This window comes from Manis javanica, chromosome 2, assembly GCF_040802235.1.
Source record: "Manis javanica isolate MJ-LG chromosome 2, MJ_LKY, whole genome shotgun sequence".
NCBI classification, from domain to species: domain Eukaryota; kingdom Metazoa; phylum Chordata; class Mammalia; order Pholidota; family Manidae; genus Manis; species Manis javanica.
Window position 1 is genome coordinate 6,178,657 of NC_133157.1, and position 25,679 is coordinate 6,204,335.

The 25,679-nt window shown below is 57.7% G+C and overlaps 2 protein-coding genes across 7 annotated transcripts; one reads left to right on the plus strand and one right to left on the minus strand.

The window, feature by feature from the left end:
• Positions 1–1,504: 1,504 nt before the first annotated feature.
• Positions 1,505–7,200, plus strand: ASB6 (ankyrin repeat and SOCS box containing 6). 3 transcript variants are annotated; one of them, XM_073223121.1, is made up of 6 exons: positions 1,505–1,806; positions 3,445–3,626; positions 4,645–4,751; positions 4,851–4,979; positions 5,444–5,530; positions 5,664–5,957. In XM_073223121.1, the coding sequence occupies exons 1-6, from the start codon at positions 1,694–1,696 to the stop codon at positions 5,766–5,768; spliced, it is 723 nt and encodes a 240-aa protein (XP_073079222.1). In that variant the 5' UTR covers positions 1,505–1,693; the 3' UTR covers positions 5,769–5,957. The 3 variants fall into 3 exon arrangements, with proteins under 3 accessions (XP_073079222.1, XP_036863850.1, XP_036863851.1); XM_037007955.2 differs by having other exon boundaries at positions 1,506–1,806; positions 4,851–4,959; positions 5,664–7,200; XM_037007956.2 differs by lacking the exon at positions 1,505–1,806 and adding an exon at positions 1,875–3,168 and having other exon boundaries at positions 4,851–4,959; positions 5,664–7,200.
• A 151-nt stretch (positions 7,201–7,351) lies between these two features.
• Positions 7,352–16,271, minus strand: NTMT1 (N-terminal Xaa-Pro-Lys N-methyltransferase 1). Of its 4 annotated transcripts, XM_037007958.2 has the most exons (5): positions 16,109–16,259; positions 14,109–14,271; positions 10,152–10,365; positions 9,064–9,316; positions 7,352–8,246 (listed from the first exon to the last, which is right to left on the minus strand). In XM_037007958.2, exons 3-5 carry the CDS (start codon positions 10,311–10,313, stop codon positions 7,990–7,992), a joined length of 672 nt encoding a protein of 223 aa, XP_036863853.1. In that variant the 5' UTR covers positions 10,314–10,365; positions 14,109–14,271; positions 16,109–16,259; the 3' UTR covers positions 7,352–7,989. The 4 variants fall into 4 exon arrangements, with proteins under 4 accessions (XP_036863853.1, XP_017512055.1, XP_073079231.1 ...); XM_017656566.3 differs by lacking the exon at positions 14,109–14,271 and having other exon boundaries at positions 16,109–16,271; XM_073223130.1 differs by lacking the exons at positions 14,109–14,271; positions 16,109–16,259 and adding an exon at positions 12,917–13,465.
• Positions 16,272–25,679: the final 9,408 nt, after the last annotated feature.

Below are 25,679 nucleotides of genomic sequence, written 5' to 3' on the forward strand. Positions count from 1 at the left end.
GAAGCCCCTGGGTTGCCTGTGGGCTGCTGTGCATTCAGGGCTTTGGAATCCACTGAGGGGCAGGGTGTGTACCCTTAAAACAGGGGTAGACATTCCCAAGCCCCCAGGGTAACACCTGGGGAGATTGAGGCACACTGGAGCAAGTGCCCCATCCAAATGCTTATTGTTGCTAGGTAGAAATTTGGGCCCCGTTGCCCAATCCTCTGATTCTACAAGATAATCTGGAAATCTCCATTTCTGTGTGGCCAAAATTCCCAGTTTCACTCATGGAGAAGATATTTCTTTCCTGGGGCAAGAACCAAGGCAGAGGTGCGCTGGGAGCCGTGGACCATGTGGTCTGGAGTCCCGTCTGCCAAATCCAAGCCGGCCTGCCCACTCCCACCCCTCCTTATTCTCTTTAGATAACCCAGACGGTGGCAAAAAGATATGTTTTGATTGCCCACCGGCGGTTTTGATAGCCTGTCGTTTGATCAGTACAGCGACCTCGTAAGCGTAACAATAACAGCGAGCAATTATCCAGCCCCCGCCTGCTGAGTCCCCATAGCTGGACCTGGAAGTGCTTTGAATTTGAGTTTTCTTGGTAAGACTTATGCTTTTGGCAGGGGAGCCATTTTTTATGTTTAATCATAGACACATGGGGCTGCCTTTAAATGTGCCTGTAAACTTTTTCTCCATCGCTCAACAACTCTTCCCTCCGGCAGGTGCGGGGACGGATACAATAGGCAACCCCAGGAACTAATCGTGAGGGGTGGGGGGCCCAGGTATGATATGAGCCTCTGGGACTGGCGCACCTTTCCATAACGGACTGTCCATGCAGACATCAGGGCTCCGCTGCAGGACACGAGGTTGTGGAGGTTCAAATGCAAAGCCTAAGGGAAGGTGCTTAAACCCCAAGAAAGCGGCCCCCGGCTTGCGTTCCTTCCTGCGAGGCTCCACTTCCACCGACACTAACTGAGCTCTGGATCCAGGCTCTTGGGTGGGTGCAATCGAGTCCAGGAAGGCAGCCTGGTTAAGGAGCCGGCAGCCTGTGGGGACAGGTACACCTGGGGACACACTAAGTAGGGATTGTCCCCACCGCCCGTCGGGGTAGGTGGGCGTCCGGTCAGCGTGGAAGCAGGCGAGAGCCAGGCCAAACGAGAAGGAGCCGTGGCCGAACCGAGCTCGCGGGCTGCGGCGGCGCCGGGGGGTTCCGGTCACCTCCACCGCCCCGGGGGTGAGGCTGTGGCCCGGCCGGGGTGCGCAATGGGCGGAGCTCGGACGGCGCCCAGCGGCCGCGGGCGGGATCGCTGGCAGAGCAGGGCCCGGAGCGGCCGGGGGGGCTGGCTCGGATCGGGCTTGGCTGCGGGTCCTCGCCTTCCGCTCACCAGGGCCCATGCGGGGGACCCCCGACCCCCGACTCCCGACCCCCACGGGCCGCCTCTGGCTCGCGCTCCCGGAAGCGCCGCGGTCCTCCGAGCCCGCAAGGGGCGCTGTCGCCACCGAGCGCTTTCCTGGGCCGGCGCGGGCCGGAATTGCAAAGGCCACTTCCGCCGCAGAGCAGCGGGTTAGGCGGCGGAGCGGACCGGACCTGGCCGAGCGAGGGAACTGGGCCCGCAGGCACCGGGCCCGGTCAGCGGCCGCCGGAGCGCGGCCAGTCGGCGTCTCGGCCTCGGCTGAAGGTGCGGCCGCCCTGCCGCTCCCGGGGACCGCCGCCATGCCGTTCCTGCACGGCTTCCGGAGGATCATCTTCGAGTACCAGCCGCTGGTGGATGCGATTCTGGGCTCCCTGGGGATCCAGGACCCCGAACGGCAGGAGCCCATGGACGGGTAACCCGCTGCCTTCCTGCGGGCGGGTGGGGACCGCCGCCACCCGGCGCTGCTTCCTTTTATTGGCTCTACATGTAGGGTGGGGCGGGTGGGGGGTGGCTGCGTCCCCACCCTACTTGATACAGAGACTGAGACGGAGGCCGGAGTTGCGTGGCTTCGAGCGTGAGCTCCTCCGCGCTGGCTCACATCCAGCCCCTTGCAGGGTGGAGAGTGCTGCAGGCCAGCGCAGGCAGCACTTGAGGGTGCGGTGTCAGCAGGGCCGTCGCCTCAGTACCCCACCCTGTGCTCCGACGGGTGCCTGTCACCGAGAGTTGCAACGGACAGTGTGGGATGTATTAGGAGGCCTCAGTTTCTGCCCCAGGGCAGTGCGCAAATGAACTTTCTGCACCTGAGTTTGCCTTTTATATAGACAGGAGCAGGTCTATCCATGAGCCTGTGGGAAAGGTGTTAGAGAAACGTTTAAGGGTACATCAGCGAGCTAAGCAGAACCCCCAGCCTTACGATGCTTATGCTCCAGAGGAGGGAGACCGACACGGTCAGAAAAAGTGTATGGTATATTAGGTATAATGGAAAAAGAGGGCAGGTGTCAGGTGTGTGTTTCAGGAAATCAGTTGGAATTTCAACAAAGTGGTTATTATGCGTCTCTCCAGGGAAACTATGTTTGATGAAAATACAGGCTTTCTTCATCACTGTTCTGTTCACTTTGAGGCTTGTTCTGAAAATGCAGTGTAAGGTGTTTCTTTAACTCTTAGGGACATTCTAGGGTACAGGTAAGGTGGCAAGGGGAGGGGGGCATGGCCTTTGTAATCCCAGACATAATGCAGGATCAGTGTCCCAGAATGTTTGCTGAGCACCCACGGTGCACTGAGCACTCCCTAGGGCTGGAGGATGAGAGGGAATCCAGACCAGGCAGTCAGGAGCAAACCTCGATCCTGACAGTTGAAGGTGTGCAAATGGGTGAGCCTGAGGGGGAGGTGAGTGGGGAGCACGGGGTAGGGGGGACCTCACCAAGAGGAGTTGATGGCGGCCTGTGAAGTAGCAGCAGGCAAGGTCATGGGGCTGTCTGTGGGCCTGAGCTTTTGGGGAAAGAGGTGGTCCTTAGTGGTCAGTGCTGGTGGGGGAGGCAGCCAGGTGGGGGCTGGGGTGTGCAGATCCTTGTGTTTACTCAGCCTTCCGACGACTGGGAGGCTCAGCATCTCAGAGTGTGAGCAGGGCAGGAGGGCTGCTGACTGCTGGTCTGCACGGGTTTGCCTGGGCTGGGCTGGTGTCCTCTGCAGCACAGGGACAGCCAGCCAGCGTCTGAGGAACAACGCCACTTCTTGCTCCTGACGGCAAGGGTTCTCTTCAGACCCAGTGGCCCAGGTGTGTGAGGCTTTATACCCAAGCCAGGGACCAGATTCTCTGGGTAACTTGGTAGCAGGCCCAAGACAGCCCCATTCCTTTCTCAGCAAACCTGAGGAGTTGGCTCTAGTTAAAAGGCCCAACCTGGCCCTTTGTCTACCTTTTCCAAAGAGACTTTGTGCCCCACAGAGCCAGAGCCCTGCCTAGTCTCTCACAACAGACTAAAGGCTACAAGCCCACAGGGTGGCCCAGCCAGCTGTGCCCACCTGCAGCTGGTCTGCCTCTCTCCTGCCCCAGGCCCGGTTACGTTGCCAGCGAGGAGAACCGGATCCTTCTTCTCACTGAGCTGCTGGAGAGAAAGGCCCACTCCCCATTTTACCAGGAGGGGGTGAGCAATGCCCTGCTGAAAATGGCTGAGCTGGGGCTGACGCGGGCAGCTGATGTTCTCCTGCAGAACGGGGCCAACCTCCACTTTGAAGGTCAGCTGGAACCCAGAGGGGCTGGGGGGCTAGGTGGCCTGAGTATGGCCTTGCTCTGGGTGCGGGTGGCCAGGCCTTCAGAGCTTTTACTGTTCTCTTAGGAGCTACTTCCCCCATTATGTCACGGGTGACAACTAAGGAAACCCATACTGGGTAGCCTGCCATCCCCCGTGGGTTTTCAGACGACCCTCATCGCCTCTGGTTTGTTTACCGCCTTGCTGCTTCTACCATGTGATTGAAAAGTTTCCCCAGCTCCCAGCTCAGTCCATTTCGTTAATGTGAAAATGCAGCTGCTGGCACAGTGCCCAGAGCTATGGGAAGGTAATTTTCTGCCACTCTTTCTGAGCTGTCTTGCTCATTTTTGTTCATGCCATAGAGAGGGGAAAACAATCCACACTGGCCATAAATCACTGCAGGACCATGTTGGTGTCCATCTTATAAGTGCCTGGGATGGTGATGGCACCATTTCCTTTCCTCTGGTGGGCGGGGGGTGGGGGATATGTGTAGGGCTGACTTGTGACCAAATGGGGGTCTTTGTGCTGACCCAGATGTGGCCGGGCCTGTCTCCCCTCCCCACCTGAGGAGGGCTCGGGGGCAGCAAGGCTCCTGAAGGATCAAGGAGCTGGGGGAGAGGAGGCATTCTGAAGCCAGACACCTGGAGGCCCACCTGTGTGAACTCGGCTGTTCCTGAGACCAGGCTTAAGAAGAGGTCACTGACTGTTCCTCCCAACAGCCCAAAAGGAGATGCCCTATTTTATGGCTCAGTTTTACAGAAGCAGAAACTAAAGCCCAAAGAGATTATTAGATGCTGTGCCCACTAGAACGCCCCCAAGACCTGAACCTCAGTCTGACTCCAGAGCCTGTGCCCTAGCGTCTAGTGAGGACAGTTCTGTCCTGACCCCTCATGGTGACAGGAGCCTGGGATGCCTTGGGGGAGTGCGGGGGACTGGGCTGCCAGGCCAGGTCCTGGGATCTGTGAGCATACCGTTAGGCAGGAGTGACACATCTGTGCCTTCAGACCCGGTCACCTACTACACGGCCCTGCATATTGCTGTCCTGCGAAACCAGCCCGACATGGTGGAGCTGCTGGTGCGCCACGGGGCTGACATTAACCGGAGGGACCGGGTAAGAGCCACGTCCAGCCTACTCTGAGGGGCGTGGGGGGCAGGGCACGAGCAGCCTCCCAGACCCCCAGGCCAACCTGGCTGTGCTTTTCTGGCTCAGATCCACGAGAGCAGCCCCTTGGACCTGGCCAGTGAGGAGCCGGAGCGCCTGCCCTGCCTGCAGCGCCTCCTGGACCTTGGAGCAGAAGTTAACGCAGCTGACAAACATGGTGGGTGCCTCCTCACCATGGTAAGCAGGACAGCGGTGGACCGGGGTGCCCTGTGAGGGAAAGCCAGGGTCCCTCCAGACGACGACTAGGTGGGCCCGCTGGGTGCCGCCCCTCTGGTGGCCCAGCACAGCCGCGTATGCGGGTGCACACTGCCGACCTGCAGAGGCGTAGAGAGGCCGCACAGCCCCTCGGGCTGGGGTATGTGTGCACTCAGTCTCTGAGGGAATTCTGGCTTTCTGTCAGGAGAGACCGAGCCAGGGTCTCAGGTGGCGTCTCAGGGTCCAGAGAATCCTGTCTCTCCTGGCCTTTCTGCTCTCCGTGTTGTGTGGGTGGAAGGAATGGCCAGAAACGGGTCATCCTCAGCCCGAGCGGAGCGCTGAGTCTTCAGTTGGTCTATCTGATCCTGAGTGTCCACCCCTGCCCCCCGGGGAGGTCCCGCCCCCCGGCCCCCGGCCTCCCGCTCCTCCTCACTGTCCCTCTGTAGGGAAGACAGCTCTGCTCCATGCCTTGGCCAGCAGCGACGGGGTGCAGATCCACAACACTGACAACATCCGGCTCCTACTGGAAGGAGGTGAGGCTCCTCCCCGCTCTTTCCAAGCCACACTTTAGTTTCTGCAGGCTGTCCCCCACTTACGCATCAAGCGTTACTTCAAGAGGGTTTCAGGCCTTCTCCCACCTCCTGATCTCCTGATTGGCCCTTCTAGGGGCAGATGTCAAGGCCACCACCAAGGACGGGGACACCGTGTTCACCTGCATCATCTTCCTGCTTGGCGAGACGGTGGGGGGGGACAAAGAGGAGGCTCAGATGATCAACCGCTTCTGCTTCCAAGTGACACAGCTGCTGCTGGCGCACGGGGCCGACCCCAGCGAGTGCCCTGCGCACGAGTCCCTCACACACAGCTGCCTGAAGAGCTTTAAACTGCACTTCCCCCTCCTGCGCTTCCTGCTGGAGTCTGGAGCTGCCTACAACTGCTCCCTCCACGGGGCGGCCTGCTGGTCCGGCTTCCACATCATCTTTGAGAGGCTCTGTTCCCACCCAGGCTGTGCCGAAGATGAGAGCCATGTGGACCTCCTGCGCAAGGCTGAGACCGTCCTGGATCTCATGGTGACCAATTCCCAGAAACTCCAGCTACCACAAAACTTCGATATTCATCCTGTGGGCAGCTTGGCAGAAAAGATCCAGGCCCTTCACTTCTCCTTGAGGCAGCTGGAAAGCTACCCCCCGACCCTCAAGCACCTGTGTCGCGTTTACATCCGGCTCTACCTTCAGCCATGGCCCGTGGACGCCAAGGTCAAAGCCCTGCCTCTGCCCGACAGGCTGAAATGGTACCTCCTCAGTGAGCACAGTGGCACCGTCGAAGATGACCTCTGGCTGTTTCCAGCCTAAAGGGAGCAGGGCCTGGGCAGCTCAGTCACCTGTGGGTGAGGGGTACCTGCAGCAGGCTTGGGGAGAACCTTCAGCCCATCTGCCAAAAGGTGCAGGTTGCAGATGAGACTTGATCCTTACTGAGTAGCAGGAAAGCCAGGGGAGCGCAGCAGCTGCAGCCATTCCAGTGGGAAAGCCTTCTGCATCTTCCAGGGAGACAGTGCCCCTTCCCTCTAGCAGCACCCCCAAGTCTCAACCCACATTGGGGAAACAGGTGGGGTTTGGATTTGGGACAAGTTAATGCCCTCTTATTTTTGGGGGAGCCGTGGGCATTTAGCTCCAAGTCTGGGCCCTCCTAAGAGCTGCAGGAACCTGGTCTGTCCTGGAGACACAGCTGAAGCCAGAATGGGGCTTGGCCGGGCCTGTGGGGTGCAATCCACCTAAGGCTCTTTACTTCTGCCTCTCTTCGCCCTAGATTCTGTCACTTAACAAAAGTGCTTTTGGTGGGCTGGCAAGAATGCCGGGCTGCCAGGTCTGCAGCTCTGGGGCCGTCACCCGTAGCCCCGTGCAGCCAGGCACAGGACTGTGCTTTAGTGTAACCGTTTGTGCCAAGCCTGGGGTCTTAGGGGGACCATGGCTTTTGCTTAAAAAGCAGTCATGCATGACCAGGGACAGTCCTTTCTAAAATGTCTCATTTTGTGAGGGGCTCATCTGATGCAGAGAGCTACCAAGAATGAAAGCCGACTACTGCCCAATGCTGAGTCCTCACAAAGCTGTTCCCAAGTCACAGTGGTCATTGTGAATTGTGTAAATTGCCTTGGAAACTAGCTGAGGCAACTAAATTATATATTAAACTGATTTCTCTTGGCCTTAAAGGTCCCTGTGTGACAGTGCCACCCTGTCCCTTCCAGTTGAGGATAAAGGACCCCAGAGAGCCAGGAAGAAGTGGTGGGCACAGGGGATGCAGTATGTGGTGATATTTTCAAGTAGCACAGCCGTAGCCCAGTAAAGAAAAGCACCACTCCAGACTGGCTAGGGCCTTCCCTGTATAGGAATTCACCCTTTTATTTCTGACGGAAGGTGCCTGCCAAGGAGCCACAAGGCATGGCCCGGAGGGAGGCTGCAGACTCTCCCCTCGCTGCAGGCCGCTGGACGATCACATCAGAGACTCCAGGGCCCCATCCCCGGACAGGACTTGGCATGCGGACATCCCCACCAGCTGCACCACACCGTAGGTGCTGAATGGGCTCCGCAGCCAGGAGGGTGCGGCCAGCCACCCGTTCCACCAGCCTAGCTCCTCCCTGGAGGGAAAGTCCTCACATCCAAGGGAAGAGTTACTCTCTTCCTCTTAAGGCGGCCAGGCCTGCTGGAAGGCCAGGTGGTAATGAAGATCCGGGAAATCCCCAGAGAGGGTGCACCAGGGCCCTGGGGCACACAGGCCTGTACTGCCTGGACCCTGCCTCAGGGCAGCAGAGCGGGCTCACCCCTCCCCACTGAGTCCCATATGCTGTTTTCAAAGCGAGTCTATATAGTGAGTGGGTGGCAGACAGGTGTATTTAGTGGTGGTGTTCAACAATCCCGAACCTCTGACGTGGAGCCTCGATCTCACCCAGCTGCCAGCCACCCCACCGCACACTGGTCTCTCTTCCTCCCGCCAGCCCCTTTCATCTCAGGGCTAAGCTGTAGACATGGTAGATCTCGTCAGGGAGGTTCTCCTGCCGCTCCTGGGCCAGGAGGCTCAGGCCTGCGTTGTGGATGATCCTGTGGACCACCTCGAGGTCCCGGCACACACTGCTGTCCACGTCATCCAGGATCACGCCCTCCTGGGCCATATTGTCTTTGATGACGATGATGCCATTGGGGCGCAGGCCCTGCTTGCAGCGCCGTAGGAACTCGGCCAGGTGCTGATCAGTCAGGTGGCCTGGGGAAGGCAGAAGCATCGGTAGCCAGGAAATGATGATGCAAGCACAACTGTGCGCCACTTACTGACTGACTGAGCAGTTTGTGCTTAATACGGGGCCTCCCTAGCTCTCAACAGTCTGGAGTTTACTGAACCCCACTGTCTCTAAGAGGACATGGGCTCCAAAGTCTCCTACCACGGGCCATCACAAATTACACAGCTGGGATTTCACCCTGATGGGGTCTTCCGGACCACTCCCAGCACCTACACTCTGTGTGCTCCTAGGCCTGGAATGGGAGTGGACCGGAGTTCCTGTCCTGCATTAAAATTCCAGAGGCTTTGGGGACCACAAAATAAAGGGCCAGATCCAGCATGTCCCCAGCAGAGCTGTGCTACCTGCCTTGGAGGGGGTGGGTGACTGCTGGCACAGTGGCCCACTGCCAGGTCAGCAGCCTGGCCAGAGCACCCCAGGTGTACTGTTAGGCTAAGTGGGTGCAGGATAGGATGGACAGCAGGGCTCACTCTGAACAGGGGCCCGAGGCCTCAACTTTTCCCTTAAAAAAGTTACTTACAAAAACTCATTTCCATGTTCTTTGAATATAGTAAATTGGTGGTCATTTATGTTTTTCAACAAAAACTGCCCTGAGTTGAAACAAACATGGGAGGAGATGTAGACAGAGTCCCCACACTCCAGGGAGCACAGGGAGGGCCCCCCGAGTCTCTGCTGGCCCATGTGGGGCAGGAGCCCCCAAGCCCCAGCTCCCAAGGCTTCCTGGGGAACCTGTGTCCAACAGTGGGAGATGTGCAGGATGGTGGAAAAGAGAAGTGGAACGCTCACCTATCACCCACTGGATCCAGATAACGTCGTATGAGTTTGGGTCTGGGCTGAAGTCCTGCAGACCACAGCAGAAGTAGTTCCTCACCCTCTTGCCTTCCTCGCCCAGGTAGGTCTTAGCTTTAACCAGAAAATCCTCTGTCACATCCACCATGTCCACCACTCTGAAGAGTGGCAAGAGCAGTCGCTTGGTGATCCTCCCAATGCCAGCTCCGCAGTCCAGGGCACAGGAGGTTCCCGTCTTGTTCGGGCCGTCCTATAAAGCAGGAGGCACAGACTCCGTAAGGCAGACCGAGGAAGCCAGAGGGACCCTGCCACTGTGAAGGGGCCGTTCCTCACAGGCCCCAGAGAACGGCTCAGATTGGGACTGGACGCAGGCTGGTGGCTGGCAGCAGTGGGGATGTCGAGGGCTGTGCGCACGGCACACTCCTTTTCTGGGCCACACACTTCTAAATGAAAGCCAGCTCCCACCTAAAGGTGGTAATTTGATCAGGTACCTTCCTCCATCCTACTCCTGGGACCCTCTTAGAACAACAGCAGAGAAAATGAAAAGAATTCAGGTGGTGAAAGAATGGAGGAGGGCAATCAGCGATTTTAACAAAGGTGGAAAGGTGAGAAGTAGGTGGAGGAGAGACACCAGACGGGGGTGGGGGGGTGGGGGTGGGGGCAAGCAGCAGCTGGTGGTGCTTGCCAAGGCACGCCAAGAGGCAGGCCCGGAGGGGTCCAGACACATACCAGCCTGCCGCAGAAGGCAGAGGGGTGAGTAACCAGGAGCCTGCCTTCAGCAAATCAGGCAATGCCTATAGCCCAAACGCCTGCACGTGGCTAAGAGAGCCAAGGGTTCGTCCATGGCAGAACTCAACATTTAAAGGAAGGTGACTCAGTTCTGGCATCCACAAGTCCCCCAGCAAAACAGCCACCTCCTTTCTGGTCACCCTGAGGCAAAGTCCTTGGTCCACAAGCCACCCCTGCCTGGTGGCGTGGCCAGGCAGCCAAAGGCCCTGCAGCAGTATGTAAAGGCAGTGCCCTGCGCGGACAGGCAGCACCTGTGCCGCACCCTCTGCTCCTGTGGGGCAGCCAGACCCGCCTACCCTCAGAAACCTCTGCAGGAACTTCCGGGAGCTGCTGACGTCGATGTTGGAGATGTGGCCATACCCCCCGAGCATGCCATCCACTGTGGCTGGGACTTCCTTCCAGTACGTCTTGGCCTTTGAATAGAATTCCTTCTCGTCTTCTATCACCTCACTTGTCATGCTGTCACCAACCACGTCTCTGCCTAGGTGACAAGTTCAGCAGCGGCACCTCCTGAACAAGAAAAGGAGTGGCTCAGCCAGACAGAGGGCCCACTCACACCCTGCTTCCCTGGCTGCACAATCCTGCCTGATGCAGAGGAATGTCCAGTGTCCCCAAAACTGCTCCCACCCTTTGGATAGCAGTGCCTTCTGTGTCCTGCATTTAAGTCATTGTGCAAAGCTATCTTCCTATCCGAGCAGGAGACCCTAGCAGGGGTCCTGGCTTCTGGTTCTTTCCTCCCTCTACATGGCACCTGACTTGATGGCTCCAACCCCAGGGTACAGGGAACCCCAATGTACACTTAAGAGAAATGTACACTGAAGTCTAGCTTCCTACGGTGACATTCCAGCTTGTCCTGGAAGGGGCCTGAGAAGCCTCACTCCTGCCTTCCTCCCATTCGCAAGCACGAGGAGTCCAACTCTCTGTGGGTTGGGACTCTGTGCCAGGCACTGTGCTGCGAAATGGGGAAGCCAGATGGAAAAGAGCTGCACAGACAAACAATTGCTACAGCGTAAGGGCTGTGGAGGAGTACAGGACGCCGAAGAGCATATCCAGAGGACCTTCTTCACTGGCAGGTCAAGGCCAGCATCCCAGGGGAGGCAACCCATCAGCTGAAACCACGGAGTAGAGTCCACTAAGCAAACTGGGCAAGAAGATTGTTCCAGAAGGAAAAGAACGTGCAGGAGCCCTTGCAACTGGAAGCTCAAGAGCCCGTGGGTCCCACTGGGTAGTCCATACTCTGTCCTAAGGAGCAGTGGGCTTAACTACGTTAGGTTAAGCAGAGAATGACGTGAGAAGATGCATGTTTCTGGGGGACTATTGGCAGCAAAAGAAAGCAGACACCCACAGGAGAGTTACTGGAATGGACAAGAGGGGGAGGTGACAGGGCCCTGGCAGCAGAGCTCCAGCAGCCACTCAGAAGAGGGAGGAGTGAGGCACAGAGGGAGCCCATCTCCACCCTGAGGCACTGGCACATCTCAACAAATGACCACCCTGTGTAGGCGCAGCTCCCGTGGTTGTGGGGCTGGTTGAGATAAAGTCTAACCCTGAGAGCTTACAGTCCAGCAGGAGAGACGGGGAAAAACGGGAACCAACTAAACACAAAGTGGAGACAATGAGGACTCTCACGGAGCCAGGAAGTGCCATGGTGCCTGGCGGGATGGAAGAATACCTTCCAAATGGTGGCCAGGGCGGCAGCCAAGACAGGGCAACCCGAGCTGGGCCCTGAAGGGTGGGGAACGCTGGGGCAGTGGCGGGTGGGGCAGGGACACTCAGAGGGCTGGCGTGGCCTGGACCGGCTGGAATGTGGACAGAGGAAGATAGTGTGGCAGAGGAGTTCGGACAGGCAGACTGGGCCTGGCTTACGGCGAGCGCCGAGCACAGGCTGGGGCCATGAGTCTAGTCTGCCTGTAATGGGAAACCACTCAGCTGAGGGCTTCTGAAGGGCGCGGGGTGTGCTGGGACCAAAGCTTCAGGGGGGCTGGGCGGCTGAGTGGGAATGGCAGGGCCAAGCTAGCGGCAGGGGCTGCTCCTGCTCTAATGGCATGTTGGGCGCTCTTCGCTGGCCGCTGGGTCTTCACACCTCGTGGAGCAGGGGCCGGATGCCCAAGGAAGTGCTTCCGCAGCCAAGAGGCCCGTGTGCTTGCCAGCCCTAGGCCTGGACAGTCCTTCCCACAGGGGCAGCTCATTTTCACCACAGGGTCCCAGTTGAGGTGTCACCTCCTCAGAGCCTTCCCTGGCCAGCATATGCAAGGCAACTTCCTCCAACACCATTCTCCAATTCCATTTTGCTGCCTTCAGAATGTGTATTTCTCTGAAATTACTGTTTCCTTACTGTCTAGCCTCCTCCCAAGGCAGGACCTTGCCTTTTCGCCACTGTGTCCCCAGCACTGATCCCACGAGTCCCTTAGTACAGGGTGAGAGCTCTGCCACAATCCTCCCGGAAAGCTGTGCACGTCTCTTCTCCTGTGGTTCCCCCCAACCCACCTTTACACTGGTCCGTAGGGCACAGTTAAATCCTGACCCCTGGAACACAAGGGCAACATAGGGGGATTCATGTGGGACCCAACAGAGTCCGTAAGAACAACTGAAAATCCTGAAGACCAAGGAATACACTGAGGGCTTCAGGAGAAGTAATCCGAGTAGAAAGTGCCTGAGGGCAAGCATCAGGCCTTCCACAGATCATGTGGAGATACAAAGGGAGACAGAAGGGAATACACATGAAAAAAGCTGAAGGGTTTCCATTGGCCACATTTGTGACTAGCCCCCAGCACACAACTGTACTCTGACCTTGTCCTGCACAAGAAGGAACCTTCCAGAAGCAGCAGGCCCACTTCAGCCAAGAACTCAAGAATGCTCACCGAGGCAGCTCTGCTTCTGCCATGCCCAGCCCTTGCCAGCGAAGGGGCCCCCTCCCACCCCGATCCCCATCTCTTGTGCATTCGGGCATTCCTCACGGACAAGGTCACAGACTGGCCTCTGAGGAGCCGAAAGAGAGCTGACAGCATGCACGGGCCCTGCCAAGCACCAGCTCTTGCATCTGTGATTCTGCCACCGTCCCCACCTTCTTCCGCCGTAGTGGGAATCCTGCTCCAGCCTCTCTTCAGATTCCTCGATCAGCCCTCTGACCCATGACCTCATTTCACTGTTCAGGTACAAGGTTTGGGGCCGCAGTGAAGACAAGTTCCAATTACTGTGCCAATCAAAGAGCTCTTTGGGATAATAAGCTGGGTGGGGGGAAGCCTTGGTTCAAAATACCACGCCCCCCTACGCTAACGCATCGCAATGTCCCCCACCAGCGTCCCACCCAGCTCCTGAAGTTCTCCCTCCCACCCAGGAGGAGAAAGTGGCACACTGCTTATGGAAGTGAACTCTTGCTCTAACCTTGAGGTACACGGCAAGTAAAAACGTGGGGGCCTGCCAATCCCTGAGAATGCCAGTCGTGGTGGAGGGGACATCACTGTAGCCCTGACAGCTGCCAGGAACAGTGGCCACCTGCCCAGGTGTCACCATGTAGCTGGGTTTGGGAACTGCTTATGTGGGTAGGATCTACAAGGCCAAGTGGGCTGACTGGCCCCTGCCAAAGGCACCCCAGCGGCCATGTCAGCCCCGCCACCATTACCCAGGAAGCATGGTGCAGAGCCAACTCTTCCACACCACATCAGCAGTGCTCCGCTCAGACTGGAGCGCAACAACACTGGCCCTGTCCCCTTCATTGCCCACCGGTCTTGGCAAACTTCTGGTTTTGCATTCATACCTATCTCACCATGGACAACAAGCTCCCTGGAGAGCAGCAGCGACACCCTGGGATGTACCACCGTTATTTCTCTTCCATCCCACATAGCACACAGGTATTCAACAAAAAGTTGACATCCAATTAAGTGGACACAATAAATTTGGGGCCAGACACCTGTCGGTACTCTCTGCCTATCTTCCTGCCTTCCCTCCCAAGATGTGAGCTTCCTGGGGGGCAGGGACATCACTTCATACACCTTTAGCCCAGCACTGGATACAAGACAGGTGGTTACTAACCAAATGTTGAGTGATTCAAAGAATGAGCTTTGTGCAGCTATAGTCATTTTCCACTTTTAAGAAAATCCTACAGAAAAAACTACAGACAAAATCCAACCATTCAAAAACGGTAATACTGAAGTCCTTTACCGACAATCTAATTTTTTGCTTTACCAAAAGCCTTACATGATTCTTTTAAATGTCAAGGTCCCCTGAATAATCTAATTTACAAGAATTCCACTTACAGGCAGATTCCAGGAACAAGGCAGGGGAGCCACATCTAGGCCGGGAAATGGCAAATATAACTTTGACATTTGTTCTAACAGCTGATTCATTTGTAAACGTGACTCCCAAGGCCCTGTCTATGCTTCGCTTCCCGGTGTCCAGATTGGAGTGGGCACGAGGTCCCTAGGAGTCAGAGGGAACAGCAGGGTTGTCAGTCCAAGTTGTCCTACATTCTGCCCAGATCACTGTGAGGACTTACATGCTGCAGGGGGAATGGGAAAGGGGCCCGGACACAGTCTGGCCTCGTGTGTGCTCTAGGCTGGCTCGGAGGGGAACAGAACCCTTTGCTCACAGGGAACTTCTGCTTCTCAGCATCATTATGGTCATCTGGCCACCTGTTCCCCAACTCCAGGGTGTTCAGGGTGGCACGTGGGCAGCCGCCCCAGCTCTCTCTCTCCTCTCAAGATCCACGGAAGAGAATATGGTGTCTGAAGTGTCACGGTCAGTGTTTTGCAGTCACTCATCCTCCTCACTTGTAAGTCTCTAAGAAAAGGCCTAGAAGCAACAGGAGGCAAGAGACTGCTTCACATTTCCCCCTCTCTTGAAGCAAGATGGAGAGGGCTTATTCTCCCTGGGCCTCTGTGGATAGCAGCTGAACCTATGGCAGTGGCTGGGTGCTCTATGAAAAAGAAAGTGGCGGGTATTTAAAAACAAAGGCTCTGATGGAGTCAGATGGACCAGGTCTGAATCCTGGCTCTGCTTCTCACTGGCTGTGGAAGCTCCAGTAAGACACTTGACCTCAGTAAGTTTCTTTATAAAGTGGGAACAGTGATACTGACTTTAAAGGAAGGCTGGATAATTAAGTGTGAATATAAAAAGCATAATGTAACCCGTACAGTGATGGGCACATAGCATCTTGAGTTTAGCAATCTCTTGTTAAATGAGACTCTCGTCAATTATCTCTGCGAATTGCAAAGATGAAATGAGAAACATGCACTGAAATGCCCTATAGACTGTTAGACACTCTTAGAGGAGTACTGCTGTTATGCCGGGTGGTCAACCCAGCAGACTCAAACAGCTCTGCAAATTTAGAGGGGATGGGAGTGGCTTCCTAGCAGTGTAATCAACAGAAACACTGCAGAGATTTTGAGGACACTAGCTTTGTGCCTCTATGGCTTCTTGGTTTCCACCAAGCACTCCACATGTACCTCCAACCCCCTCACAGTCCCAGTTTAAGGACAGAAAAACCATTCCACTAAAGGAGTGATGTGTCTTAAAATACACACACACAGGAAGCCGGGCACAGAGTAAGGAGGGCACCTAAACTTACACCGGTCAAGACCCTAGTCCTCTCAGGGTCTCATCTCTCTGGGCAACGATTCTACACATCCGGATCCCATGTGCAGTACTGCACAACCCCACTGTCGGGGCCTCTGCCACCAGCTGTTCCTTCTATCCCTTATTGTACAGACAGGGAAACCAGAGTCCAGAGAGAGGTCACACAATTGATGGGCAGCAAAGCCTGGGCCTTTCGATATGGCAGGCTCTCTGCAAAGAGGCTGACCTTGGCTCCAAGGGCCCCCGGGGGAGCTGTCTTTCGAGCGTCACTGTGTCAGGCCATTGCGGGGCTGGGTCCAAGGTGAAATATGATAGCAACTCCACTGCAGCGGACACTAGTCTGTGCCCGGCTCTGGGCTGAGCACATTCCTGAATCCTCACACCCACCCTTCCAGGGGGTGCTCTCCTCCCCTCATCCCCGGAGAGGAATGTGCGGTCCAGGCACCGGCGTGGGGGCGTGGCGCGCCCAGGCTTTGGGTGCCTTGGCCTTCCTCCCGTACCCCCCACGCGCGGCCCAGGGCCAACCGCGGACCTCCCGGGAGCGCGCACGTGGGGCCCCGCCAGCTCGCGCCAGGGCCACGTGAGGAGCCGGGGCCTCAGGGCCCCGAGGCAGTTGGGAGCCGGGACATTCCCAGTTCCGGCGGCCGCCGCCCTCCATCCCGCTCTGCCTTGCGCTACTCACCCCGGGCAGGGGCTCCCAGGACCCGGGAGAAGAGGACGGGGAAGCGGAAGGGAAGGCAGCGGCGGCAGCAGCGAACACCCTGCAAGCTCCCAGCCAGCTCCGTCAGACCTCCGCCAGATGCGACACCTCGCGGCGCGCGCAGCCGCTGTCCGTTACGTCACTTCCGGGCGCCCTGAGGGGCGGGGCGGCGGCTGGCTCCGCCCCGAGACCGGCTTACACAGCCCGGTGAGCTGCTGAGCGCCCCAGACATCTGTGATTACGGAAGGAAGACCTGGTTTTAAAAAGCCGGCACGGACTAGGGCCTCCAGCACATGCACCGGTACCCCTGAAGGCTGCAAGGCTGGATTTTTAGAAATGAACGTTCTTTGAGTTTTCCATTGGGTAAGAAGGGGGGAAAAGCCTATTTCTCAAATCCCGCCCATTACAATTTGCATCTTAAAATAATACAGAGATCAAGAAAAAAGAAATGCCTTTGGCAGTGCCATGGGGTTGTCATCCTAAATAAGCAGAACAAATCCATAAAGTCTCCATTTTAAAAAGTTTGCCCTCTCCCCCCAACCTCCTCCCATATGTGAAAATTCTGGAATAGTCCCTGAAGCAGCCTGAATGGAAATGTGAGTTTGCAGGTAGGTAGACCCTGTGAATCTCTTCAAGCCTCCGTCTGTCTTCCGCCAGACAGATGGAATAATTACCTTCCAGCACTCTGAGGGTCAAATCTGTGGGCTATGAGACTCTCTTTGCAGTGGGCTTTCTGTAAAGAAGAACTGTGAGAACTACAATATTCATCATAAGTTCATGTCTCCTGATTTTAAATATATAGAGCCTTCCTCTGGGTGTGGCACACAGGAGGTGCTTAAAACTTTTGCTCTAATGAATTGGAGCTGAAAAGCCCTGTGCAATTGGGTCCCCCAAATCTGTTCATGTAAATATTGTTTGGCATTCTCTGTAGAGTACTCCAGGTCAGACTTGGTTCCCCTGACCTGGGCCCTCTCCCAAGCTAAATTTTCCACATCTCTAAGGGAAGGGGATAAATTCTGGGCAACCTCCATTGCTGTAGTGTCTATAATCTTTTGGGGGCAGCTGTAGCCCAGCTCTTTTAGGGGTGCCTAAATATCCACCCCTACCCTCCTTTTCTCCCCCCTGTGAATGGAAGAGGACACTATACCTGGACTCCAAGGCCTTTCCCAGGCTGGCTAGCCCCCTCACCTTAAAGCCTCTTGCATCTCTGAATTCCCAAGCCCTGCACGTAGTAATTGCTCAATAAATGCTTGCCAGCATCCAAGGGCTAGATGGAAATCATCTGATTAGTCTGGTGCTCCTCATCCATTTCTTAAAAAGTCACATATGCTTAGGATGGATGTTAAAAGTTCTCACCTTGCTCACTCAGTATTTGAACTTCTCAAGGAGGTAACGCCCTTCCATCCCTGGTTGAGGAATATTTGCAGAAATAGTATACACTGACTGTGATGGCTCCTTCAGGCAGATGCCTTATAATTTGAATCACAAAGTCACTTTTTCATGTTCAAATTGTAAAATTATACCATGCCAGGAAAACTACTAGTCCAAACTACCTTCTCCTAGACTTGCATTTCACAGTACAAGCTCTTCCCTGTCCCCTCCCAGCCAAGTCACAGCTGGGGCACAACAGTCCATTGACCGTGGAGGCCTGAGAAAGGAGAGACTTGCCCAGCATCACACAGCAAACAAGCAGAGCATGGACATAGAACTGGGTCTCAGAATAGGTTCTCTTTGTTTTCAGGCCCACTACATTCTTACTGTCCAATCTTCCTGTGGAGGTTCTATTTCCAGAGACACTCAACCCAAAGAGGACCCACCTGGACCTTCCAGACCTGGCAGGGATAGCCAAACCCTGGCTGCCCTGGTCAAGAGTCCCACTACCCCCTTGTGACTGCAGCCTTGGCATCCCGAGCTCAACAGCCCCATGCTCTGCCCCCAGGCCTCAGTGCCCACTGCTCCAGGGCCTTGGGGCAGGGGCGCGCCACCCAGAGGCAGCAAGGATGGGAGAGCCGAGGGACCAGGCCTGGAAGATGGGCTCTCCCAAAGACCACCCCACCTGTTAGGGGGCTCTAAACATTGGAGACCTTCTCTGGTCCCTGCAGAAGCCCCACTAGGGTGAGTATGACACTGGGGGCCAGCTCAGAACTGACAACAATCTGGGAGTGGGGGATAGTGGGAAGGAAGCAGGCTCCAGCACCACCGAGTGAGAAGGTTGGAAGCAGGTCTGGGGGCTCTGTCTCCCAAAGGGGATGTTTGTTAAAAATATGTCTTGGCCCCACCTGAGACAAATCAGAAGCTGGGGCATATGTATTTTCAACAAGCTCCTCACCAAGGGGTTCTGAGGCCCCAGTGGGATTGGGCAACTGCTGGGCAGGTCTCGCCCTTTAAGCTGGTTCCAGGCTTCCTAATTCCCAGCAGAGCGCTGATCAACAGTAAGAACGCCCAAGACTTGAACGCTCTGTGTGCTAAGTGCTCTCTACCAGGCGGTGCCCGTTCATTCTCACACAGGAGCAGGTGCTCCGTCATCCCCATTCTACAGACGGGGTCACCGAGAGGAGCTCATTGGTTTGCCCAAGGTCACAGAGTTAATAACTAGTGCAGCTGAGACTAAATCCTAATAATACTTTTAAAAGAATAACAATAGCAGCTAGTCTTTGTTGAGCACGGACAATGGGCCTGGCACTGCTCTAAGCCATTTGCATGGGCTCTCCCACTTAAACGTCACAGCAACTCAAAATGAAGGCGAGTGCCCTCACCGTCACCACATTTCAGGTGAGGAAACAGGCAACGCGAGCTCTAGCCTGAAGTCACTCACCGTCTGGCCAGCCAGTGGTGGTATCCCCAAGCGACACTGCCCCCGCTCTGGACAGTAGGGTCTGGCGCCTGGCCCCTCAACACGGCACCCCGCCCGCACCGGCAGGGGGATGCCCGGAGCTGAACCCAGGGCCACACCGGCCCCGGCGTTGTCCCAACCCCGCGGCCCGGCAGGTGGCGCCCAAGAGGCTCCCTGGGCACGGCGCCCGCCGAAGGAGAGACCCTGCGCTGCCCAGGCCGCCTACGCCTGAGCTCGGAGCAGCCCCTGGAGCGAGGGGCTCGTGGGGAGCGAGGGCCTGGTGGGGGGCGACGCCGAGTGGTGGCAGGCTTCCAGCTGCGAGTTCTTGCACCCAAAGCCTGGGGTGGGCGTCAGGGGTCCCCCGCCGCGCCTGCCTGTCCTGCCCGCCGCGGCCCAACGGGCGGCGCAGAACCCGACACTGAGGTCTCTGCCGCCGCCGGCGCACGTGCTCCTGGCCCCCGCGGCCCAGACCTGGAAGATGGGAGGACGGCCGGAGGCACTCGTCCGGGAGCCCTGTGACTCCTTGGGCGCCCTGCTAGGAGAGCTCCTGCTCAGCAGGTTTCGGCAGTTCCTTCGCCCGCTCGGGGCTAGGTGTGCAGTGCAGCCCCAGCCACCGAGTGAGGCCCTGTGGGGCCTCCCAAGGGGCGGGCGGGGCAGGGGCTCCCACCAAGTCCAGGATGATGCTAATGTTAGTTGCGTATGGCTGGCAGAGTCCTGGCAACCACGCCTTGAGGACCAGTCTGCCACTGTGCCTATTGTACAGATGAGGAAACTGAGGCCCAAGGCCATATAACCAGGAAGAGCCTAATAGTGACTGCCCCTCCTTGAGTGCTTGTAACTGTTCCCATCTCCTAGCTCCCAGGATCTTCAGCATTGCAACATCAAAGGCGTGTGTCAGAGCACTGCCAGCCTTCTCGGTGCCCCTGCTGCTCTGTCCTCCCAGACCTGCCGTAAGTGTCAGTGACCTGCTGCTGCGGATGGGCAATGCTCTGAAGTGGGAGGACCCTGATCACTTATGCTAGGTGTCGCTTATTTGTCTTCAAGGGGCCAGTCATTGAACTTCCAGAATAGTCTTAAGAAGATTTTGCTCCATCAGATGCCTGCCCTGGGGCCCCTGAGGAGAGATCACTCACAATCCACCCCGGTCAAGAAGGCCAACCAGTGAGTTACGGGAGGATGGAGCTAGGGAAGTGGGGAGAAGGAGCATTTCCCCTCCCTTTCTTTCCTCTGCCTTTCATCCATGAGTTTAGCCACCTATCCATCTGTATGTCCGTCCATGAATCTGGTCTTCTGCCAAAGCGTTCACAGTCTATTCATGAATCCACCACCCATGCACCCACCCATGCACCCATCCACTCATTCACCATTACATAGATCTACCCGTGAATCAGGTGTTCTCCCAACCCGTTCGAGGATCATCCATCAACATCTACGAATCCGTCTACCCATTAATCAGGTCTTCTACCAACGCGTTCATAATTCATCCATGAATCCATGCATGTATTCCTTCTCCCACCCACCCATCCATTCTTGCACACATCTGTGAACCAGGTATTCTACCACCTACTCGTGGATCTCACCATCCATCCACCCACCCATGAATCAGGTCTCCTGTTGATCCATCCATCCACCCATCCATCTAGCCAGTCATCCATCCATTCATGAACTCCTGGCACCCGAGTTCATATCCTCATTCTCTTGGCCGAAGTGCCTGACATGGAAACGTCCTGGCTCTGGAACCAATATTCAGATCTTGGCTCCACCCCTTGCCAGCTGTGATCTCGGGCAAGTTGCAAAACATCTCTGTGCCTCAGCCTCCTCATCTGTAAAATGGGAATAAAAATCGTGCTTCACAGGGTCGTGTGGGTTTGGTGGGCTGATGGCATGTTGTATGCTTGATCTGTTTCCCGGCAGGCAGGAAGAGCTCACACTGCGAGCTCTAGTTTGCTGGGTGTGTGTGGTCAGGGCGGAGTGGAGGCTGGGAGCTCAGGCCCTGGACCTCCCCTGCCCCTCTCACCTTTCTCAGCAGGCCCCAACGGTACACAGGCTCCCAAGCTCAAGGCTGTGCTCACCCACAACCCCTCAGCAGACAGCTCAGGGCACTGCAGGCGATGTTGCCCCTTCTGAGTGCGATTCGCTGATGAGACCCACCGGGACACAGCCCTCCGCTACTGGGAGCGCAGCTGTGCTGGTACGCAGACAGGATGGGGAGCCCTGGGACTCTGGGAGAGCAGGAGCAATGGCCCATGGCCCTGGGTCCTGGGAGTAAGGGGCCAGCCTGCCAAGGCCAGGAGGCCACTGACCCTACAGAGGAGGTGTCCAAACCAGCCTCTGCAGAACATGTCAGGGTGAATTTCACAGGCCAAATAGAGGGCCTGAGGTCCGGCAGAGGTGTACCCAAGTAGGTGGCTCCAGGGAGCCGCTGCAGTGGTGGCCCAGGAAACAATGGCCTAGGCCTGGCCTCCACTGAAGGACTTCTGGGTGGCAATGGGTTCCCACATGCCGTGATCTGCCCACCTTGGAACCAGCACCCACAGCCTCCTGACCCCACATCTGACCCCCTGCATGGCTTACAGGGGCCGGAGAAGGTGGGAAGGCACTGGAAGCACCTTCTTCCCATATCCATGTAGGCAGACTGAGGGCCTGGCTGAGGAGGTGCCTAGAAAGGTCCAGAGGATTAAACCTTCTCTTTCCTAGGGGAGGCTGGCACTGAAGTTCTGGCAAAGAGGCGAGGAACCACCAGGCCCGGGTGCCAGGGCAGAAGTTTGCTCTGGGCTCTTTGGGGATGGAGGCAATAGTTTTGGATAGTTTCCAGTATGTTCTAAAGTGGGTGTCAGAAGGCAGGCAGAAAGGTCACCTGTCCTTGCTCTGGTATAATCTTATCAAACCCCCTTCTCTCCATCTGCCTGGCCTCTTCTCTGCTTAGGATCCTGCAGCCCAGGGTTTGCTTCTATTTATTAAACACCAACTGTGTGCAGTTTCATGGAATAGCTGCCCCAAAGCCTAGCTGTGAATAAAGTCCTAAAAATCCAGGACCTTCACAAATTCAGGAGGGATCCTATCCAACCCCCAGGGCATAGAAAGTTGGAGACAGAGGATGTCATTTTGCCCAGCTTCTGGTGGTCGATGGGGAAGCCACAGCCGAGAGTAGGTGATGCAGCAGCGAAGAAGAGAAGCTAGAGTGCCCCAGGCCACCTCTGGGGACCCTGGGAAGGGAGATGCTCTGGAGAAACAGTTCCAGGCCAATGGCAGTTGGTGGCATCAGAGATGCTTCCTCACCAGCCAGTGGCCACAGGGGCGGTGGTCATGCCCCAGGGCAGCAGAGTGGGGCTCAGCCAACTGTGTCCCAGCCCTTTCCATCCTGAGGCTGCCACTGGGGAGTTTGGGGTCCCTGACAAGCAAAGGGGCAGCTGCTGGACAGGGAAGACTCCAAGCCCGAGATAGCCCTCCATCCCCCTAGATTCTCAGCATTAAGCATTACTCTCTGATTTCTGTAGTGGGGTGACTGGCTTTCCCACTGTAAGAAAGGGGGCCTTACGGTCTGCAGCAGGAGTGGGTGTGTGGGGAGAGCACAGCGTGGGTAATAAAGGCAGAAACTGTCACGCAAGATAGTTTTAAAACCCAAGCTTTCTCTGGAGGCAGCCAGAAGGCGCTGGGGAGCCTTGGGTTGCCATGGAGACAGGCAGAGGGAGTAGGGGAGAGGGGGGCACTGGTGGCCCCTCCTGGGTAGGCATCTCACCCGAGCCCCTACTCCTCCAGTCCAGCAGAGCATCGCTGAGAGCAAGACAACCACCCGGCCAGGAGCCTCGGGTCGGGAGTTCAGGAGTGCCAGCAGATGGCTGGGGAGTTCGCCCCGAGCCCTGTGCCCCAGGGACAAGGGGGCCGCAGCCGGCTCTTGGCTGGGACTGCCCCGGCCTGTGAGGCTCCAGGGAAGGGGACGGAATACGAGCTCATTGCCTGGGTTCCCCCTCTTCACCCCACAGACCTCCCTGTCCAGCAGTCTGGGTAGGCCTTGAGGGCCCTGCCTGCCATGCGTGGACCTGGGGCTCAGGGCCCATGCAGCTCATGGGCTCCTGCCCTCCTCAGGCTCACCCAGGAGTCACAGGGCCACATCTCTGACAACACTGCCATGAATAGCGGCCTGCCCTTTATCCCCAGGGCCACCACCCAGAGACCGCAGGGGGACCTCAGAACCTTCCTGGACACCCACAGCATCCTAGAGCAGGTCAGCAAATCACCATGCTCCTTGAGCCAGAAGCTGGCCACCTATAGCACCCCTCCCCGGAAGTGGGGGTGGCTGGGGCACAGGCTGAAGCCACCCTACTTGCTCAGCTACCGTGAGGGCTTGCAGTGGCCAGGCCCTGTGCCTTTTGCCCTGCCTCCTTGAGGCACAGCAGCCAAGGGGCGGGCTCTTTAGCTGGGCTGCCTGGGTTCAGATCCCAGCTTCACACCGGCAAGCTGTCTTCTTGCATTTGTTTCCTCATCTGTAAAATGGGGCTGACCATAGTGCCTGCCCCCTAGGGCATGGTGTAGAATCCCCCCTGGGCCCAGGGAGCCCCATCTCCTGCCCCGAGGCCCCTGCAGTGCCCAGCAGGGCTTCCTTCTTACTCTGCATACGGTCCTGACGCAAGGCAGCCCTAAGGGGTACCGGCTCCCCCTGCCTCCCGCAGCATGGGCTCAGAAGTTCATGGCCGCTGGAGCCCAACCCCAGGCATGGACACGGATGGGGTAGGGGAGCGGGGAGAGGCCTTCCTTGCCCCACAAATAAATGCGCATCCCAGGTGGCTGGGACCTGCTGTCAGGTCTCACCCTACAAGCCTTTCCAGGTGCTGGGTGCTGGTCCCCAGGGGTCCTGGACCAGGGGAGGGAGGGGGCAGACTCACAGTGGGGATGAGGCTGAAGGGTAGGTGCAAGGCACCCCCGAGGGTCAGGGCGTGTCCCAAATGGACCCCTCTGCTGGAAGGTGGGAGACCCTGCCACACCCCTGAAATCTGGGGCCAAACCGGTGTCGACCTAGAGCAGCCCACACCTCTGCCCCCAGCCTCCGTCTTGGGAGCCAAAGGCTAGGTGCTGGCCTCCCACCATGGGGGGGAGAGGGGGCGTCCAGACTCAGGCCAAGGGGAAAGAGCCCTGTGTACGCACTGGCCAGGCCAGTGCCCCCCACCTGCTCCCTGAGGACGGGTATCTGTTGGCCAGGGGACAGAAGTCTCTCCTAGTTGGAAGGGCCAGGAGTTTCTGGGAGCACTGCACTGACCCAGCAGCGTCTCCCCACGTGCCTGTCAGCCAGGTTTGGCCCTGCCACCCCGGGGTCCCAGCCGCTGGGCGAGTTGGAGGCCCCTCCTCTCTCTCCTTGAAGCCGGCTTGGGCCCCAACCCCCGCGTCCCCAGGATCCGGGTCTTCACCGCCACCCCCTGGCCAGTGAGGAAAGAGCCACGGAATCCACACCCAGGTAGGCACCTTGCCGAAGTGGAAAGGATGGGGTTTCGGTTGGGGGCGCTGCGGGGGAATCTCAGGGCCAGGAAAGGCTGTGCTTCGGAGAGACCTGCTTTGAAGGGGTGCCCTGGCTCCAGGAGCAAGGCCACGCCTACTGCGGGAGCTGAGATGGGGGCGGGGCTACCGCCCACCTTCCCCGGGGACTGGACTGGAATTTTCGATCGCTGGGGTGACCTTTCCCCTCCATCCCCTTCTGGACTTCCACGCCATCTCCCTGTATTTCTGTACCTGGAGAGCCTGCGGGTCTCCGAGAGGACTTGATCCTGCCGCTCCACCTCCCGGTGACCTCGTTCAGCCCAGCGCGGTTCTCCCAGCCTCAGTTTCCCCCAGGACCGCGGCGGGCCCCTGCCCCGCCGGTGGCTGCCGCCCCGCGCCGCGCCCACGAGGGGGCAGTGTTGGCCTGGCTTTGGCACCGCCCGGCGCGGCCGAAACTTCCCAGCCGCTCGCTCTGGGGTCGAAACTTTTCCACTCGCGCCGCGCTCGCCCTGCGGCCCTCCTCTCCGCGCCCCGCTGTGCGGCCGGACCCCGCGCCCAGCCCCCCCCGCTAACCCTCTAGCTGTTGGTGCTACACTAAAACCTGCTAAGTCGGCCACAGCACTGTCCGCAGCGAGCACTGGATAGCGAGTCCCGCGTGGAGCGCGCAGGGGCGGGGGGCCGCCGGTGGGTCCTCCACGGCGTGGGGGGCCCCAAGCCACCACTCTGCCGGCGGGCGGCGCGGGTCGCGAGGGGCGCCGGTGGTAACCTGCCCACAGTGGGTGGGGCGGTGGCCTCGGGGGGTCCCGCCAGCCCGGCGTACCGCCCCAGGCCCGGGCGCACGTGTGGACCCCCTTCATCCCAGCGTGCGCCTCTCTCTGCCCTCTCCCGGGGTTCCCCCCCTCTCCTCGCCTCTCTGCCTCTTCCCCTCCTCGGCAAACATGGATTCTGTGTCAAGAGGACCTTGAGCTTCGGCTGTGAGCCTCGTTTCCCGCCACTCACGGCACAAACACGTAGAGATGCAGGCACACCCAGGGACAGGCCCACCGGGATGCACCGCACACGGGCACACACACACACACACACACACACACACACACACACACACACACACCCCAAACCCACCATACAGAAACACCAGACACACACACACAGCACACTGCAGAAATGACACCCCCACCCCCACAGAGATGCACACTGCACAGACGCTCTACAGACACACAGAGATACACCCCGCGGAGACGTGCCCCCAAA